The sequence below is a fragment of the Galeopterus variegatus genome, unplaced genomic scaffold (assembly GCF_000696425.1).
Source record: "Galeopterus variegatus unplaced genomic scaffold, G_variegatus-3.0.2 Scaffold1973, whole genome shotgun sequence".
In the NCBI taxonomy this organism is placed as follows: domain Eukaryota; kingdom Metazoa; phylum Chordata; class Mammalia; order Dermoptera; family Cynocephalidae; genus Galeopterus; species Galeopterus variegatus.
The window spans coordinates 8890-26352 of NW_007728084.1; the positions used below are offsets into that span (position 1 = coordinate 8890).

General features: G+C 37.4%; 1 protein-coding gene across 1 annotated transcript; it reads left to right on the forward strand.

Moving 5' to 3' along the window:
* Window positions 1–454: 454 nt before the first annotated feature.
* Window positions 455–16994, forward strand: MOB1A (MOB kinase activator 1A). Its single transcript, XM_008579877.1, has 6 exons — window positions 455–652; window positions 2684–2850; window positions 8638–8731; window positions 10067–10200; window positions 14622–14785; window positions 16477–16994. Exons 1-6 carry the CDS (start codon window positions 639–641, stop codon window positions 16552–16554), a joined length of 651 nt encoding a protein of 216 aa, XP_008578099.1. The 5' UTR covers window positions 455–638; the 3' UTR covers window positions 16555–16994.
* The last annotated feature ends 469 nt before the right edge of the window (window positions 16995–17463 follow it).

A 17463-nucleotide genomic window follows, 5' to 3' on the forward strand; every position in this document is an offset into this window, starting at 1 on the left:
GGTAATGTGCATGTGGTTTCTTTTGGGGGTGATAAAAATGTTCTAGAAATAGACGATCGTGATGGTTGGACAACTGTGTGAATATACCAAAAAACCACTGGAGCGTACATTTCGAAAAGGTGAGTTTTACGGTGAATATATTTTAATAAAAATTAAATTAAATTTTTAAAAATTGCAGGGGTGGACGGAGCTTATAGAGGTCCCTTCGTCGTCTAAGAAGCAGGCACAGAACGCAGGAGCCCCCAGCCAGACCAAGCGCAGAGCCACTCACTCTCCCTTCCGGAAAACCGCGGCCTTCACCAAGCCTCCGGGAGAGGAAAGGCCGAGCCTGGAGAACGCGGATTCGCTGAGCTGTAGAAGAGGGCGGAGCGAAGAGGGGTGCGTCAAGTCGATCTCGGCGGGGCGGGGCGAAGCCTTAGCTCGCGAGATTTTGCTGGTTCCGCATTTCGGGTCCTCGAGGTGGGGGAAGCGGGTTAGGCGGGCGCAGCGGCTTGCAGCGGCTTGAACCCCGGCTCGGAGCAGCAGCGGCACGGCTTCCGCTGTCCGCGAGCTGAGGACCGTCCGCTCCCTCTCGCCGGCTACGAATCCTAACCGGGGCGGGGGCCAGCGGCCCCTCCCCTCCCCTCTGAGGACCGAAGATGAGCTTCCTCTTGTGAGTGGGGCCGGGCCGAGGTCGAGGAGGGAGCCACAGGGGGCCTGAGGCGAGGGCCGGGCCCCGGGGTCGTGGTCGGCGTGGCTGGCGGTCGGTTTGCTTCTGCTCGGGTTCACGGGGGAGGTGGAGAGAGGCGGACAGCGATGAAGGTCGAGGCAAAGGAAGCGCGGCGAGAAGGCTGGGGAGAAAGGCCCCGAGGTCGGCAGCACCTCCAAACTTTTCCGCTCGAGCGCCCGCCGGAGCGGCTAGGCGATCTGGGGGCGGAGTCCTGGGCTCTGCCGCGGTTTCCCTATTTCTCTTAAGTCTCGAGCCTTTAGTAACGAACCGTGCTGGCTTAGGTTTTCACTCCATCATATGTCCAGTTTTATTGTTGTCAGCATTAAATTATTCCCTCGGAAAAATGCCGCCCCAGGAAAATGTGGAGTGCCGATGGTTGAGAAGCTTCAAGTTAAGATGCGGGCCTTGCAGCCAGATCCTTCTGTCCAGTTCTGATTCTGCCCACTTATTGGTTTTGTGGCTTTGTGTAAATTAACTCCTGGGCCCAAATGAGGCTTAAATGGAAAAGTTTGTAAATTCTCTGATGATTCTTATTACGCACATCAAGATTTGAGAATCGTTGCTCTAGCACCTTATTTACACTTCTCAGGTGGCTCTTTTTTACCTTATTCATTGCGTAAATATGTGTTATATGGTTGAATAAATATCCATTTTTCGTTATGGGCTTAATCCACATGCTTGACATTTTTATTAAATTTTATTGAATTACGCAGTTTCATAACCGGAGTTTATTTACCCACTTCTTTATTTTAAGAAATTTGGGTTCTTTCTAATATTTGCTATTATAAAATAGCACTACCAAAAATATCTTTGTCTAAATCTCATTTTCCCTCCTTTGGATTACTTTCTTGAGAGTATAGCCTCCAAAATTTGATTACCATGTCAAAAAGTCTGTATGATTCAGATTTAATTGCAAATTTCCATGTCACTAGAAGTGTTACACACCCCCTCCCCAGTCTTTTTCCTATGAGTTGATGTTTAGTTAGTGGTTTGTGAATGCACAGTTGCTTTGTGTACCTAAATGTGAGACTTTATTTCTTTTAAACTTTGTTTTGTTAATGGACACTTGAATTGTTTCCACTTTTTGGCTATTAGGAATAATGCTGCTATGAACGTTTGTGTACAGGTTTTTGTGTGGATACATGTGTTCACGTCTCTTGGGTATATACCTACCAGTGGAATTGCTGGTTTATATGGTAACTCTATGTTTAACCTTTTGAGGAAATGCCAATCTTTATCAAAGTACTGCACCATTTTACATTCCCACCAGCATTGTATGTGGATTCCAATTTCCCCACACCCTCACTAGCACTTGTCAAATGTCTGTCTTTTTTTGTTATAGCCATCCTAAGTGGGTGTGAAGTGGTATCTCCTGATTTCATTTGCATTTCCCCAATGACTAATGATGTTGAGCATCTTTAAATATACTTATTAGCCACTTCTATATATTCTTTGGAGGAAAGTCTATTCTGATCCTTTGCCCATTTTTAAATTGGGTGGCCTTTTTTTCCTTTCTCCTGGCTTCCCAAATATTTTGACATAGAAAATTGGATTTTTGAGCTGTGGGAACGTTAGGTCTACCTCCCTCCTTGCACCATTTTCTGTAGGTGGATATCGAGGTAGCATCTTAGTTATCTCAGAAGCTTCTTAGGTTTCTCAGGCACTCACAGAGTTAGTGAAATATCAAAGACTGTAATCCAGGTTATTTCTTTGGTTAAAGTGGCCTTTACAGCAGGCTTCTTTGTGGTGCATAGTAAAATTTACTTATTTGTGAAATTGTGCTGTTAATCTTGCTTTCGTGTGTGGAAAAAAATATGAAACATTCTTTTATTGTAATCATCCTCCCCCCTCCCATCTTGGCATTTTTCAGGGAGTATTTTTTATTTTATTTTACAGGGCGATTTATATGACTAAAATTATGCCATTCTGCTGCCAGCCCTAAAAATTCATATACTTTTACTTTTAACCTAACAGCAGCAGCCGCTCTTCTAAAACATTCAAACCAAAGAAGAATATTCCTGAAGGGTCTCATCAGTATGAGCTCTTAAAACACGCAGAAGCAACTTTAGGAAGTGGGAATCTGAGACAAGCTGTTATGTTGCCAGAGGGAGAGGACCTCAATGAATGGATTGCTGTTAATAGTAAGTTTAGTAAAATTCGACTTTACTGGTTTATAGAAAGATTTTGCTAAAATCTTCTGTTAATGAATTGTCTTTTACTGGTATAACTGTTTTAATATAACAGATTATCTGTAAAGAAACATGTAAGTACAAATACATCCAAAATTGTGTTCTCTTCAGCGTACTTGATGGTAGCTTGTGTGGTTGAATAGAGAGACCTAAGGGGAAATGTTGAGTGCTTTGGGGTAATTTCTGAGGAGAATAGTATAGAGTTGAGTAAAGTCAAATAAAAGATTGATAAATGCAAAGATCCTACCTGGGGTGGACCATGACTTTGTAGGGAATCTATCTGCACAGTTTTTTGCCCTCATTCCGAGTAACACTCATAAGCCTACATGTACAGAAAAGTCAGTTACAGTTCATCTAGTCAGTTGATTGTTTTGACTTAGGAATAGTCAGAAGGAAGTTGAGAGATTGAGAGAAAGTGGAGGGACCCATGAGCTGAAAGTCACTTTGACTTCAAGAGAATGAGGGCGTGACATGAAACAATATGCAGAGGCTAGAGATTTAGTGTGAAAGTGGTTTCTGATTTGAGATCAGTTCTGGGTGATAAAGTTTAAATCTATTAGGAATTTCAAATGTTCTAGGAATTTAAAAAACTTTTCAGTGGAAATTTTCAAACATATAAAAGTAGAGAAACTAGTATAGTGAATTTCGAGGTATCCATTATCCAGTTACAGCAAATATCAGTTTACGGCCAATTGTGCTTATTCTGTATCTCATTTTGATTATTTTGAAGCAAATCCCAGACACGTAATTTTATTTATAAATGTTTCGTTAAGTATCTCTAAAAGACAAGAACTCCTTTTAAAGATAGTGACGATACTGTCATTCTTTAACATTCAAATATCCAGTCAGTGTTCAGATTTACCCTGATTGTCCTATAAATATTTCTTGCTTTCTTTTTTTAAAATCTGTGCTTGGTTTAAATCAGGATAGTTCTATATGTATGTTTCTTGAATCTCTTAATCCACAGGTTTCCCCTCATTGCTGTCCTTTTTCCTTTCTGGTTTTTTTTGTTGTTGAAGAAACCAGGTCATTTGTTTTCCATAGTATGAATTTTGCTGATTATATCCCCATGGTATCCATTATCATGTTCTGTTCCTCCTTTTATTTCTTGTAAATGATAGATCTAAAACAGCAGTGGCTAATAGAACTTTCTGCAAAGGTAAAAATGTTCTTTCTGTCTCTTAACTGTGGCCATTTTGCACTTGAACTGTGGCTAGTGTGACTGAGGAACTGAATTTTAAATTTAATTTAATTTAAATAAGTTTTAAATGTAAATAGCCATGCGTGGCTAGTGGCTATCGTGTTAGCACAAATTTGGAGCCTTGATCGAGTTTAGGTTTTTTGGTTTGTGTTTTTTTAAAGACTGTTTCATAACTGGTGGTATATATTTCCACAGTGTCTAGTCATCTTTTTTTTTTTTTTCCTAATCACCAGAAGACCATAGTTTACATTAGGGTTCACTCTTGGTATTGTACATTCTATGGGTCTGGAACAAATTTGTAATGACATTTATCCACCATTGTAGTATTATGCAGAGTATTTCACTACCCTCAGAAGCCTCTGTGCTCTGCGTGTTCATCCCCCCTCCCCCCAACCTCTGGCAACCACTGATCGTTTTTACTGTCTCCATAGTTTTGCCTTTTCCACAACATATAGTTGGAATCATATAGTATGTAGCTTTTTCATACTGGCTTCTTTCACTTAGTAATGTGTATGTAAGTTTCCTCCATGTCTTTTCATGGCTTGATAGCTCATTTCTTTTTAGTAGTGAATATTCCATTTTCTGTATGTATCACGGTTTATTTACCCACTCACCAACTGCCATCTTGGTTGCTTCCAAGTTTTGGCAATTACTACTAAAGCTGCTGTAAACATATGCATGCAGGTTTTTGTGTGGATATAAGTTTTCAACTCCTTTGGGTAATACCAAGGAGCATGATTGCCAGTTGTATGGTAAGTCCATGTTTAATCTTGTAAGAAACCACCAGACTGTCTTCCAAAGTGGCTGTATCATTTTACATTCCTACCAGCAATGGAAGAGTTCTTGTTGCTTCATATCCTTTTCAGTGTCTGGTGTTGTCAGTGTTCTGGATTTTGTCCATTCTAATAGGCACGTAGTCGTATCTCATTGTTTTAATTTGCAATTCTCTGACGGCATATGATGTGGAGCATCTTTTTGTATACTTATTTGCCATCTGTCTATCTTTGGTGAGGTATCTATTAAGGTCTTTGGCCCATTTTTTAATTAAGTTGTTTGTTGTTGTCGAGATTTAAGAGTTCTTTGTGTATTTAGGGTAACAGTCCTTTATCAGATGTGTCTTTTGCAAATTTCTCCCAGCATGTGGCTTGCCTTTTTTTTTTTTTTTTTTTTTTTTTTTGTGACCGGGAAGGGAATCGCAACCCTTGGCTTGGTGTCGCCCGCACCGCGCTCAGCCAGTGAGCACACCGGCCATTCCTATAAAGGATCTGAACCCGCAGCGGGAGTGTTGCTGCACTCCCAGCGCCGCACTCTCCCGAGTGCGCCACGGGGCCGGCCCTTGTTTTTTTATTCTCTTGACAGTGTCTTTTGCAGAGCAGAAATTTTTAATTTTTTTTTTAAAGATGACCGGTAAGGGGATCTTAACCATTGACTTGGTGTTGTCAGCACCACGCTCAGCCAGTGAGCGAACCGGCCATCCCTATGTGGGATCTGAACCCGAGACCTTGGTGTTATCAGCACCGCACTCTACCAAGTGAGCCACGGGCCGGCCCAGAAATTTTTAATTTTAATGAAGTTCAGCTTATCAATTATTTCTGTCATGAATTGTGCCTTTGGCGTTACATCTAAAACATCATCACTAAACCGAGGATCATCTACATTTTCTCCTATGTTTCTCTTATGTCTTCTAGGAGTTTTATACTTCTGTGTTTTACATTTAAGTCTGTGATCCACACTGAGTTAATTTTTGTGAAGTGTGTAAGGTCTGTCTAGATTCATTTTTTTACATGTGGATGTCCAGTTGTGCCAGCACCATTTGTTGAAAAGACTGTCTTTTCTCTTTTGTATTGCCTTTGTTCCTTTGTCAAAGATCAGTTGACTATATTTATGTGGGTCTATTTCTGGGTTATCTCTTATGTTCCATTGATCTGTTCATTCTTTCATCAATACTACTCTGTCTTGATTATTGTATCTTTACAAAGTAAGTCTTGAAGCCAGGTAGTGTCAGTCTTGCAACTCTGTTCTCCTCCTTCTGTATTGTGTTGGCTACTGTGAGTCTTTTGCTTCTCCATATAAACTTTAGAACCAGTTTGTTGGTAACCACAAAACAATTTGCTGGGATTTTCACTGGGTCTAGTTGTTTTTATGTGGTATTAACCAGCTATTGATAATCATTGCCTTGATTGGTGCTGTTCAATAGAAATATAGTGTGTGCTGCATATGTAATTTTAAGTTTTCTAGTAGCCAGATTTTTAAAATTTTTGGTTTTTTTGCTGGCCAGTTATATCGCTTGGTTACAGCATGATGCTAATAACGCCAAGGTCACGGTTTCTGATCCCCGTACCCACCAGCTATCAAAAAAAAATGTTTTTGTTTTTCTTAACTCAAAAAGCCATATTCATATTGCTAAGAGAATAAAAACAAGGTACAGAACTATGTAGTATCTTTTGTGTAAGAAAGAGTAAAGAAACTTAGGGGGCAGGAGACAAAAAATTAGTAAAATGGTTACCTGTGTGTAAAAGGGGGGAGTTGCAGTAGTTGGAATCTAGATTTTCATTCTATGTTTATACATATTGTTTTGATATTTGAATCATGTGAAGTATTATTTATTCAGGAAAAAACTTTTAACCTTATTCAAGTTATCTGTTAGTTTGAAGGCATTTGTTGGCCTTCAGCCTTAGATTTGTTCTTTGAGATGAGCAGTTCTTAAACCTTTTGGTCTCAGCCTCCCTTTATTCTCTTAAAAATTATTGGGCCGGCCCGTGGCTCACTCGGGTGAGTGTGGTGCTGATAACACCAAGGCCATGGGTTCGGATCCCATACAGGGATGGCTGGTTAGCTCAATGGGTGAACGTGGTGCTGACAACACCAAGTCAAGGATTAAGATCCCCTTACCGGTCGTCTTTAAAAATAAATAAATAAATAAATAAAAATAAAAATAAAAAACAATATAAATATAAATATAAACCCATTACACATTAACATAAATATATTTTTATGAAAAAATGACTATCTTCCAAAATAAATTTTAGTGAGAAGTATGGCATTGTTTTATATTTTAGCAAATCTTATTTTCTATCTGTCTTAATAGACAGCTGGTTTTTCATGTCTGCTTCTACATTCAATCTGTTGTAATATCACACATCATGGAGCCTCCGGAAAACTCCATGGTACCCTTGTGAGAATGAGAGTGAAAAGAGCAATTAAAATAGTTTTGACTTCATAGATTCCCCCTGAAACAGGGGATCTCTGGAGTACATATGAGAACAGCTATTTTAGATCAAACCGGCTGCCATCTGGGCATATTCTTTGTTTTGAGTGAATATTAAGTACCTAAGTGTTACTTTCTTAGAAACATGACTAATTAGGAGTAAGGTTTATAAGTGAGGGAGTTTTCTATAAACTTCCTTTTGACAAGATGGAATTTTAAAAATCTGTTTATTTTTTAAGAAACTTGGAAAAGCCCTAGTTGAGTTTTAGGTACCCTTTTAGACAGGGGACTAAAACATTTAAAAAACTTTCCAAGGCTTATGTGGTTCTCTTTGCACCAAGTTAAGTTTGTTATTCACCCTTTTTGTCTCCTGTTTTCTTCCAGATCTAGCTGAATGAAGCTCCTTTAGCAAGTATTCCTTGACTACATCAACTCTTCATGACTGAACTCTCTAGCACTTATTGTTGGCCTTTGAATCCTATCTTCTTTTTTTGGGGGGCGGGGGGGCAGCTGGCTGGTATGGGAATCCAGACCCTTGGCCTTGGTGTTATAACACCGTGTTCTAACCAACTGAGCTAACCAGCCAATCCTGTCTTCTTGTATCTTGTATTATTCATGTCTTTAAATTTTGTCCCTTCTGTTAGCTGGAGACTCCAGGGTAAGGGACTTTATCCCAAGTCTTTTTTATATTCTCAATGTACTGTAGGCCTCAAATGTTCGTGATGAATTATATATTTTTAAAATGCCTGTTGATACGACTGATACATGTTCTCCCTCACAGTATATTCCACAACACTTTTTTCTCTTTCCTATTGCAAATGGTATTCTCTGGTCTAGATTGATAAGAAGCTATGGTTTTTCATTCCCTTGGATGTAATCATATTTCATATTCTAATGATATAATAGTTGCCATTAAGTTAGAATTATCTTTAGTAATTTATTTTCCTGCTGTTATATGCTGGTTAAAAGCTTAGTATATTATTATTATTTTGTTGTTTTTTTGTTTTGGTGGCTGGCTGGTAAGGGGATCCGAACTCTTGACCTTAGTGTTATCAGCACCATGCTCTAACCAAGTGAGCTAACTGGCCAGCGACAAAAGCTTAGTACATTAAAAGTTGACTTTTTCCCAAAGACAGCCATTTTCCAAAAAAGTTAACTTTTTTTAGGTGTGACAACTTAAGAGAATTTATAGTATTGTTCGATTATTGAATCTCCCAAGAGTTCAGCCAAGAATTTAAATGCATTGTCCATTTTTCCTGTAACTGAGAAGTCTGACGTTTTGTTGTATTTACACAGACATTTTAACACAGTTTTGCTACTATCTCTGCAGCTGTGGATTTCTTTAACCAGATCAACATGCTGTATGGAACTATTACAGAATTCTGCACTGAAGCAAGCTGCCCAGTCATGTCGGCAGGCCCAAGGTACATATTCTGCCTGTCATATAGGCATTTGGATTACCGTTGCTTTAGCATAGTTGGTATAAATTAAATAATAACTTTTTGTTTTTATTATTTGTTTGCTTGTGTAAAGGCAATTCAATTTTATTAGTTCTAGAATACTCACCTATAAATAAGCTTTTGGTTATTATTAAATAGTTTAGTATGTGGGTACTCAGTGTTTGGATTTTCCTGTTGTATCATAGTAATTCTGAATGTTCTATTGTAGGAATAAAAGTATAGAAATTTGAGTTATGTTTATCTTGGATTGCAAAAGTTCTATTCTTTTCAGTTTTATTAACATTTATGGTTCCTGTTTCTAGTTTTTAAATGAATTTCTTGAAAGAGGTTTTAGCCTTTTAATATTTGATTATTTTTTTGTGTGTGCTTATTTAGCATTAACTAAAGCAGCTCAATTTAGAAGTAATTGAGTGGCTTAAAAATGCTAGCTTAATATATTTTGACTGTAATAAATTTCAAGAAATATTGAAAAAGAGGCAGAACTCTTTATCAGCCATAATGTTAAGTCAGTATGTGATGGGATCAATCTTTTGGTGTGTTTTCCTTTCAGTCTTTTTTCCCTATAATATTTGCTGATTTTATGTGGTGATAGATGATATCAAGAGGTTTGCCTCTTGGAAAAGATTGTCCTGTACGACTTTTCTGCAGGTACAGAGGAGAACAGATCCCCAATGAGTTTGTAGTCATATTTTTATTATAATATTTTAGGAGGGATGTTTTTATTTTATATTGTATTGTTTTATTCCTCAAACTTTAAAAGAAATTAAAATAATTAGGAAAATTAAACTTATCTATGGCTTAAAATACAGTGAAGTTTTCATAAATCTTGTTAACTTTTCTAGCTCAGCAAAGGTGAAGGGGAAAATATACATGCTTAGTGGTATTTCTCTAACACCCTGTCCAAGAAACAGGGTTTTATATCTTGGCTTCTCAGGTGATAATCACCTGATGGCCAAGGATCTCAGAATGTAGTGGATCCTTCAGCTCCTCATCCAGTCCTCAGTACCTCTCTGCCTTGTAGATAGGAATACAGTTCCTTTATCTTTCCCACGGCAGTGGTATAAAACATCCATGCTGGCACTGCCATCTACTACATTATCTCCCTTTTGTCTACCAATTACAGCCATCACATTTCAGAATAATTCTATAGAAAACTCACACTAATCTTCAGAATAATATTAGGTAATTTAAGTTATATATAACTTCTGTTGACAAAATGTGAACCTGCTTTGATCACAAACTGCACATTTGTTAATGTTTTTGAAAACTTTTTTATCAGTAAAACATTTTTCTTTCTAGATATGAATATCACTGGGCAGATGGTACTAATATTAAAAAGCCAATCAAATGTTCTGCACCAAAATACATTGACTATTTGATGACTTGGGTTCAGGATCAGCTTGATGATGAAACTCTTTTTCCTTCTAAGATTGGTGAGTTAATGTTGTAGAACTATTTTTCTTTTTGAATGATAAATGTGCTCTTTTTAATACTCTATTACTTTAAAGAAAATTTAATAGAGACGTCCAAATTCTTCTCCAAAAAGTTTGTGCCAGTGTGTACTCCCTCTAGCCATGTTTGTGTCTGCCTGTATTTCTTCACCAACACTGGTTATTACTTCTTAATTTTTTATCTTTTCTAATTTGGTTAAATAAATTTCTGTTTTAATATACATTTAAAAAGTGTTGATGAGGGCCGGCCTGGTGGCGCACTCAGTAGAGTGCGGCGCTTGGGAGTGTGGCGGTGCTCCCGCCGAGGGTTCGGATCCCATATAGAGACCGGTCCGCTCACTGGTTGAGCGCGGTGCGGGCACGACACCGAGGGTTGCGATCCCGTTGCCGGTCGCGGTACAGGCGCGACACCAAGAGTTGCGATCCCGTTACCAGTCATGAAAAAAAGACAAAAAGGAAAAAAAAAAAAGTGATGATGAGACTGAGCATTTTTTGGTTTATTGATCATTGTGTGTTCTCTGTTTATATTCTTTGTCCATTTCTTGTTTTTGTTTTTGGCAACTGGCCAGTATGGGGATCTGAACCCTTGACCTTAATGTTACAACACCGCACTCTAAACCAACTGAGCTAACTTCTTTGTCCGTTTCTGTGTTAAAGATATTAGCTCTTCGTCAGGCATGTTATATATATTTTTCCCAGGTCGCCCTATTTTGTTCATGGGGTATTTTTGTTCTGTGGGGGTACTTCAAAGAGTTCATGGAAAAGTAGAATTAAAAGATGATACGAATCTTCCCATGAACTTTTTGAAGTACCTTTGTATATAACTTGCTTATTTTGTCTTATTAATCATTTCCTTTCTGACCTGGTTTTAATATGGTGACTAGAAAGCTTTTCCCTACTTCAGGATTATAAAAATATTTATCCATATTTTTATTTAGTACTTTTGTGGTTTTGTTTTTACATTTAAATCTTTGGTCTGTCAGGAATTTTTTTTCTGATCACTACATTAATTTTTTTCCAAATACAAATGTTAGCCAGTTTGCCTCAATACCATTTATTGAATACATTTGTCTTTTTTTTCCCTGATTATCTTATGTGCATAACAAATTACCATATATTTTGGGCTCTGTTCCTGTAGAAATTCCAGTTTTAATTACTGCGGCCATGTATCTTTTAACATCTCATAGGGTTAGTCTCCCTTTCTTGCTGTTCTTTTTCGAAATATTCATAGCTGTTCTGGGATATTTGTTTTCCAAAGAACTTAAAATCATTTTGTCAAGGTAAAAACAATCTTAGATTTTAATTATGATTGCATTCAATTTTTGTAGATTAATATAGGGATCCATGTTCTCTCTGCAATATTCAGTCTTCCTAGCCAAAAACAAGATATCTTTCTTAATTTATTCATGTCTTTTATTTATTATCTTATTTCCTCTTGGAAAATTCTATAGTTTACTTTATGTTAATCTATCAAGTTTCTTAAGTTTATTCCTAGGCATTTTATGTTTTTTATTTTTTTAATTTAATTTATTTATTTATTTACTTTTTGTCCTTTTTGAGACCGGCAGCACCGTGCTCAGCCAGTGAGCGCTGTGAGCGAACCGGCCATCCCTATATAGGATCCGAACCTGTGGCGGGAGCGCTGCTACGCACCCAGCGCCGCACTCTCCCGAGTGCGCCATGGGCTCGCCCCTATGTTTTTTATTGATATCTGGTTTCTTTTTTTTTTTTTCTCCTTTTTGTCTTTTTTCGTGACCGGCAACGGATCGCAACCCTCAGTGTCGCGCCCGTACCGGACCAGGACCGGCAACGGGATCGCAACCCTCGGTGTTGCACCTGCACCTCGCTCAGCCAGTGAGTGGCCGGTCTGTATGTGGGATCCGAACCCTCGGCGGGAGCGCAGCCACACTCCCAAGCAGCGCACTGTAGCAGTGCGCCACCGGGCTGGCCCCCGATATCTGGTTTCTAACTGGTCATTACTTGGTATATAGGAAAGCTGTTGATTTTTATGTAAATTTTATAATTAACCATCAGGTTCTGTTTCTGTAATTAACCATCAGACTCTGTTTCTCTTAGTTTTTGGTTGGTTCTCTTGAGTTTTTAAGTATACAGTCTCATATTAAGGTAATGTTAATTTTGTCTCTTCCTTTCTGATATGTATTCTTATGTTATGCTTATCTAATTGTACTGACTAATACTTCCAGAGCAATGCTGAGTAGTGGTGATGATGACAGACATCCTTTTCTTGTTTTCCCTACTTTTATGCAAGTACTTGTAGTATTTCAGCATTAAGCAGGAATCCTGCTTTTAGTTGGAGTTGTGTGGATTTTTAAAAAATCATATTAATGAAATATCCATCTACTTCTATTATAAAATTTTTTTAAAAATCAGGAGTAGTTTCAGGTAACTTTTCTAGTATCTGTTGTTGATGACCATGAGGTTTTTTCATTTCTTTTTAAGAATGTTCTGCTGGAAGAGTTTCTTTTTTGCTAATATTTTTATTAAGATTTTGGCATCTATATTCATAGATGAGATTAGTCCTTATTTTCAATTCAGGGGTATCTTATGAGCAACATATTATTGGATTCCCTTTTGCAGTCTAATTATAGTTTCTTTAAGGAGAAAATTTTATATCAAGTTGTTAATACTTGTTCTGTTTGCTGTTGGTTAGTTTTTCTATTCTGTTATTTAAACCTTTTATTTCCTTTCTCACAGATCCTTTATTGTACATTGACTGTGCTTGAATATAACTGTTAAATTTAGTTTGGAAAGTACTTACATTAAAACAAATTACTTATTTCTTTATTGATTAAAGTATCTCTCTTACAGAAGATAAAGAATTCTTTTTGACTTTATCCTCTTTTTATAGCTTCCCATTCTGATGATCCGGAATCCTCTTCCCCCCTTATTAGGTTATTATCTACATCTTACTTTTGCCAGTTATTTATTTTTATTAGATAGAACTGTTTGTTATTAATTTTTTACTAACACATCCAAGTTAGTAATATATTCCTTTTATTAAAAAATGTCCATTTGTATGTTTTGAGAGAAAAGGGGTTTGATTGTAAAATCTGCCTTTCCAGGGAGCACTTCTCTGACTCTGTCATATGGTGTTTCCAGGTCGATCCTCACATTTGGCTCCCAATAAACTTTACAAAATTTAAAAAATAAAATAAAATCTACCTTTTCAGTACATGAATACAAGGTCCTGCTTAGGAAAACATGGCCATAAATGCCAGAATAATGTTTGAAAAGTCAAGTTAGCCAAGAGTTGGCCACGGGAGAGGTCGGGGGAGTGGTTAACCACAAAAATCAGCAAAATATACTAAATTTCAAGCTATTAAGGACTGGCTGGGGGAAAAAAAGAAAAAATATAGGGAGAAAGTGTTTTAAGCCTTTGTTTTCTGAAAGATTGAAAAAAGAAAGTGTTTCAAGAGTAATTATGGAACAGACCTTTAAGGCCAACTAATCTAGGTTATTTTGGAAGCAGATGCTTTCTTGTGTGTTTATTTACTGTAGTCAGTGCCAATTGTATTGTCTTTTCCTGTCTTTTCTAAGTGACTTTGATATTGTCAACCAAAATTCTCATAAGAATAACCAGTTGCATCCCCATCTCCACTGCTTGGAGAGGGTTACCAAACCCTCCCCCAGTTTTTTTTCTAAAAAGGTGTTTATTTCTTTGAAAAATAGGGAGGTTCCCCCCATCTCTTTTTTAGGAAGTATACTCCCTTTTTAGGCTACAGGGATATGAAAATAGCACTATAAAAAAATAAAAAGATGGGACTCCTAGTTTCCAAAAGAAAATTCTGGCTTTCCAGAATAATTAAGAAGATCAAATACTTTTTGTGTGTAGATAGATTATAATGATTTGAAGTATACCTGTCTTTGTCTTTTGCTTTAGGAGAGTTTCCAGTCCTAATTGAGAGTGTGTGTGTGTAATTTTTAAGAATAGTTACAAATTACAAAATAATTTTCCTTTTCTAATCAAAATGCTTACTGCGTTTACTCTTAGGAGAAACTATAATGTAAAATTATGTTTATATGAACTTTGATTCAGCATCATCTTATATAATTTGATGCCTATGCCTACGGTTTGAAAGCAATCAGAAAAGGTGTGTTATGTGAGTATATTCTTAGGTTTGAGGGTTTTTTCCTTTTTTTTTTCCTTTCATTTTGGCAGTTAGCCAGTACAGAAATCCAAACTCTTGACCTTGGTGTTACCAGTACCACACTCCGACTGAGCTAACTGGCCAGCCCTTTTTCCTTGTCTTTTACAAAATACACAGAAATAGGCTGTGTGTATTTGTGAATGTGTGTGTTTATATGTTGCAGCTGTTCATAGCTGTGTCTAAACTTTCTGCTGTTCAAATTAGATAAAAGACTAATTGTATATTTGATTACAGGTGTCCCATTTCCCAAAAACTTTATGTCTGTTGCAAAGACCATTCTAAAGCGTCTGTTCAGGGTTTATGCCCATATTTATCACCAGCACTTTGATTCTGTGATGCAGTTGCAAGAGGAGGCCCACCTCAACACCTCCTTTAAGCACTTTATTTTCTTTGTTCAGGTAAGTTGAACCATGTTGATGTCTTTGTCCTTTAATTTGGACTTACTTGGATTCGTAACTTTAATAAAGAGCAGTGTGTCTTATTTATAGATGTAGAGCTAAGGATAAGCAGGGTTCTTTTCTGTGTTGTTCTCTTTTCCATATTACTCATTTCATTGATGTGTGCAGCAGCATAAAAAGGCATCACCCCCATTTTGGGCCACCGGCTTCTGGCTTCCTCAAGTCTCTGGTTAGGTTATACCATTCAGGGACGTGGCCTGTTGACTTATGAGCCGTCAGTTAGAATTGGAACTATTTAAAATCAAAATCATTCACATTGTTTGAAAAAGATATCAGAGAATTGGGACTCCTTTAGCCTAACTTTAGAGATATATAACTCTATGCAAAATGTAAATATGTCTGTCTAGATATTGTTTTATGGTGGAAAAACCTGATAGCTTTATAGTAGACATTATGTATTATGGTTCTGTATACCACACAAAGGAGAATGTACCATGCTTCTCCCGATTTTCCTTCTGAGGTTATTGTATGGCATGCTGTGTGTGTGTATAAAAGTAAAAGGTCCACTGTCCCAGAGGTGGCCACTGTCAAAGTTTCAGTTTGTAGTTCTCAGGTAATTTCTATGTAAATTTAAACATACTTTATATACAATTTTGATTTTAATGTTTAACACAGTCAGAATCTTATAATACCTACAGTTGCTTATTTAATAAGTCCCTTATTGTAAGGATATAGGAGAAAACAAATTCAGTTTCTCCTATTATACTCTCACAACATATAGCAACTCTGTGACCAAATGTGTGGGATCTCTTCCCCACACACCAAGCAAGCAATCAGTTCTACAGCAGATACCAGCTGGGTGTCCTCTGATTCAATTCAGTTCTGACACTGTCTACCTGAAGGTAGTGTCAGATCCCCCAGATTGAGAGCTCAGTCCCACAAGACTGTGCCCCACTTTAGACACCAATCAAAAGTAATAGGTTGTCACCTTCGCTTCTGGCCAATTGGCTATAAACTGGGGTTCTCACAGCCCCCTCCTTGGGTTCTGTTAATTTGTTAGAGTGGCTCGTAGAACTTGGGGAAACACTTAACGTTTATACATTTATTATAAAGGATATTACAAAGGATACGGATGAAGAGGTGCATAGGGTGAGGTATGGGGGAAGAAGCATGGTGCTTCCATGCCCTCCCCAGGTGCACTACCCTCCAGGAACTTTCTGTGTGTTCAGCTATCTAGAAGCTCTCCATACCTGTCCTTTGGGTTTTTATGGAGGCTTCATTACTTGGCTGTGATTGATTATATCATTAGCTATTGGTGATCAACTCAACTTTCAGTCCCTCCCCACTCCCCAGAGTTGGAGAGTAGGGTTTGAAAGTCCCAACCCTGTAATCATGACAGGTCTTTCTATTTACCAGCCCCCATTCTGAAGATATCTAGGGGTCCCCAGCCACCAGTCATCTCATTAGCATACAAAAGATAGTTTTATCACTCTTGAGATTCCAAGGATTTTAGGAGCACAGGGACCAAATATGTATCTCACACTATCACACCTTTATTTTTTAAAAAAAGAGTGAAAACAATCCTATTTTTAAATGTTCACAGAGATAGTTTCATCATTCTTTTGGATTTCAGAAAACTAGGGTTGGGAGTTTTATTTTTGATCCATTTAAATGTTTGTTTTCTTTTTTAGGAGTTTAATCTGATTGATAGGCGTGAGCTGGCACCTCTTCAGGAATTAATTGAGAAGCTTGGATCAAAAGACAGATAAATGTTTCTTCTAGAACACACCCTTTTGCTTCATCTACTGCTAGAGCTATCTCATTGCTATCTTTTAGAGACTAGTGATACAAACTTTAAGAAAGCAGGATAAAAAGATACCCATTGTCTGAATATACTGATAAAATTGTCCCAAAGGTAGGTTGGTGTAATAGCTTCAGAGTGAGACTTTAAGGGCACAGCCTAATCTGAGGTACTGTGTGACCAACTGTGTTATTGTCACAAAGTCATACTTGGTTGTAATTATGTGATGACTAATCTGTAGTTTATTAGTTTACTTATTATTCTTTTACTCAAGAAAATGATTGAGTCTGTTTCAGGTGACAGCATAATGGATATTAAGAATCTCCACCAAAAAGTTTCAAGAACAAATTTTTTTTTTTTTCTAAAATGACTGGTAAGGGGATCTTAACCCTTGACTTGCTGTTGTCAGCACCATGCTCTCCGAAGTGAGCTAACCGGCCATCCCTATATGGGATCCGAACCCATGGCCTTGGTGTTATCAGCACCACACTCTCCCGAGTGAGCCACGGGCCAGCCCTAAGAACAAATTTTCTAATAATAATCATATCAGTTTTATTCTGCTTTTATTTTATGAATAGAAAAAGTATTTTTAAGTTTCTTTAAGATTTAGAACATTTTTATCACTTTGGATAACCTGTTAGTTTAAAGATTGTATGCTGGTGTTTTTATAGATAAGAATATATATGTGTATTTTTTCAAAATCCATGATTGCAGTTTAAATCATCATATGGCTTCTGTGGAATGGGAGTAACCAAAGTTACTTTATTTTTTAAACTTTTACTTGGGATTTCGTTCACATCTGTCTAAATTATTAGGATTGTGTGTGTATCCGAATTTTTTTTTACAGCTTCTAAGGATGTTCTTTTAGGTTTTTATT

What these genes read in the sequence shown, in the direction of transcription:
- MOB1A (XM_008579877.1), top strand. An exon ending in GTCATGTCGGCAGGCCCAAG is followed by an intron (nt 8,732 to 10,066) that starts GTACATATTCTG and finishes TTTTCTTTCTAG; the next exon opens with ATATGAATATCACTGGGCAG. An exon ending in ACTTTATTTTCTTTGTTCAG is followed by an intron (nt 14,786 to 16,476) that starts GTAAGTTGAACC and finishes TTTCTTTTTTAG; the next exon opens with GAGTTTAATCTGATTGATAG.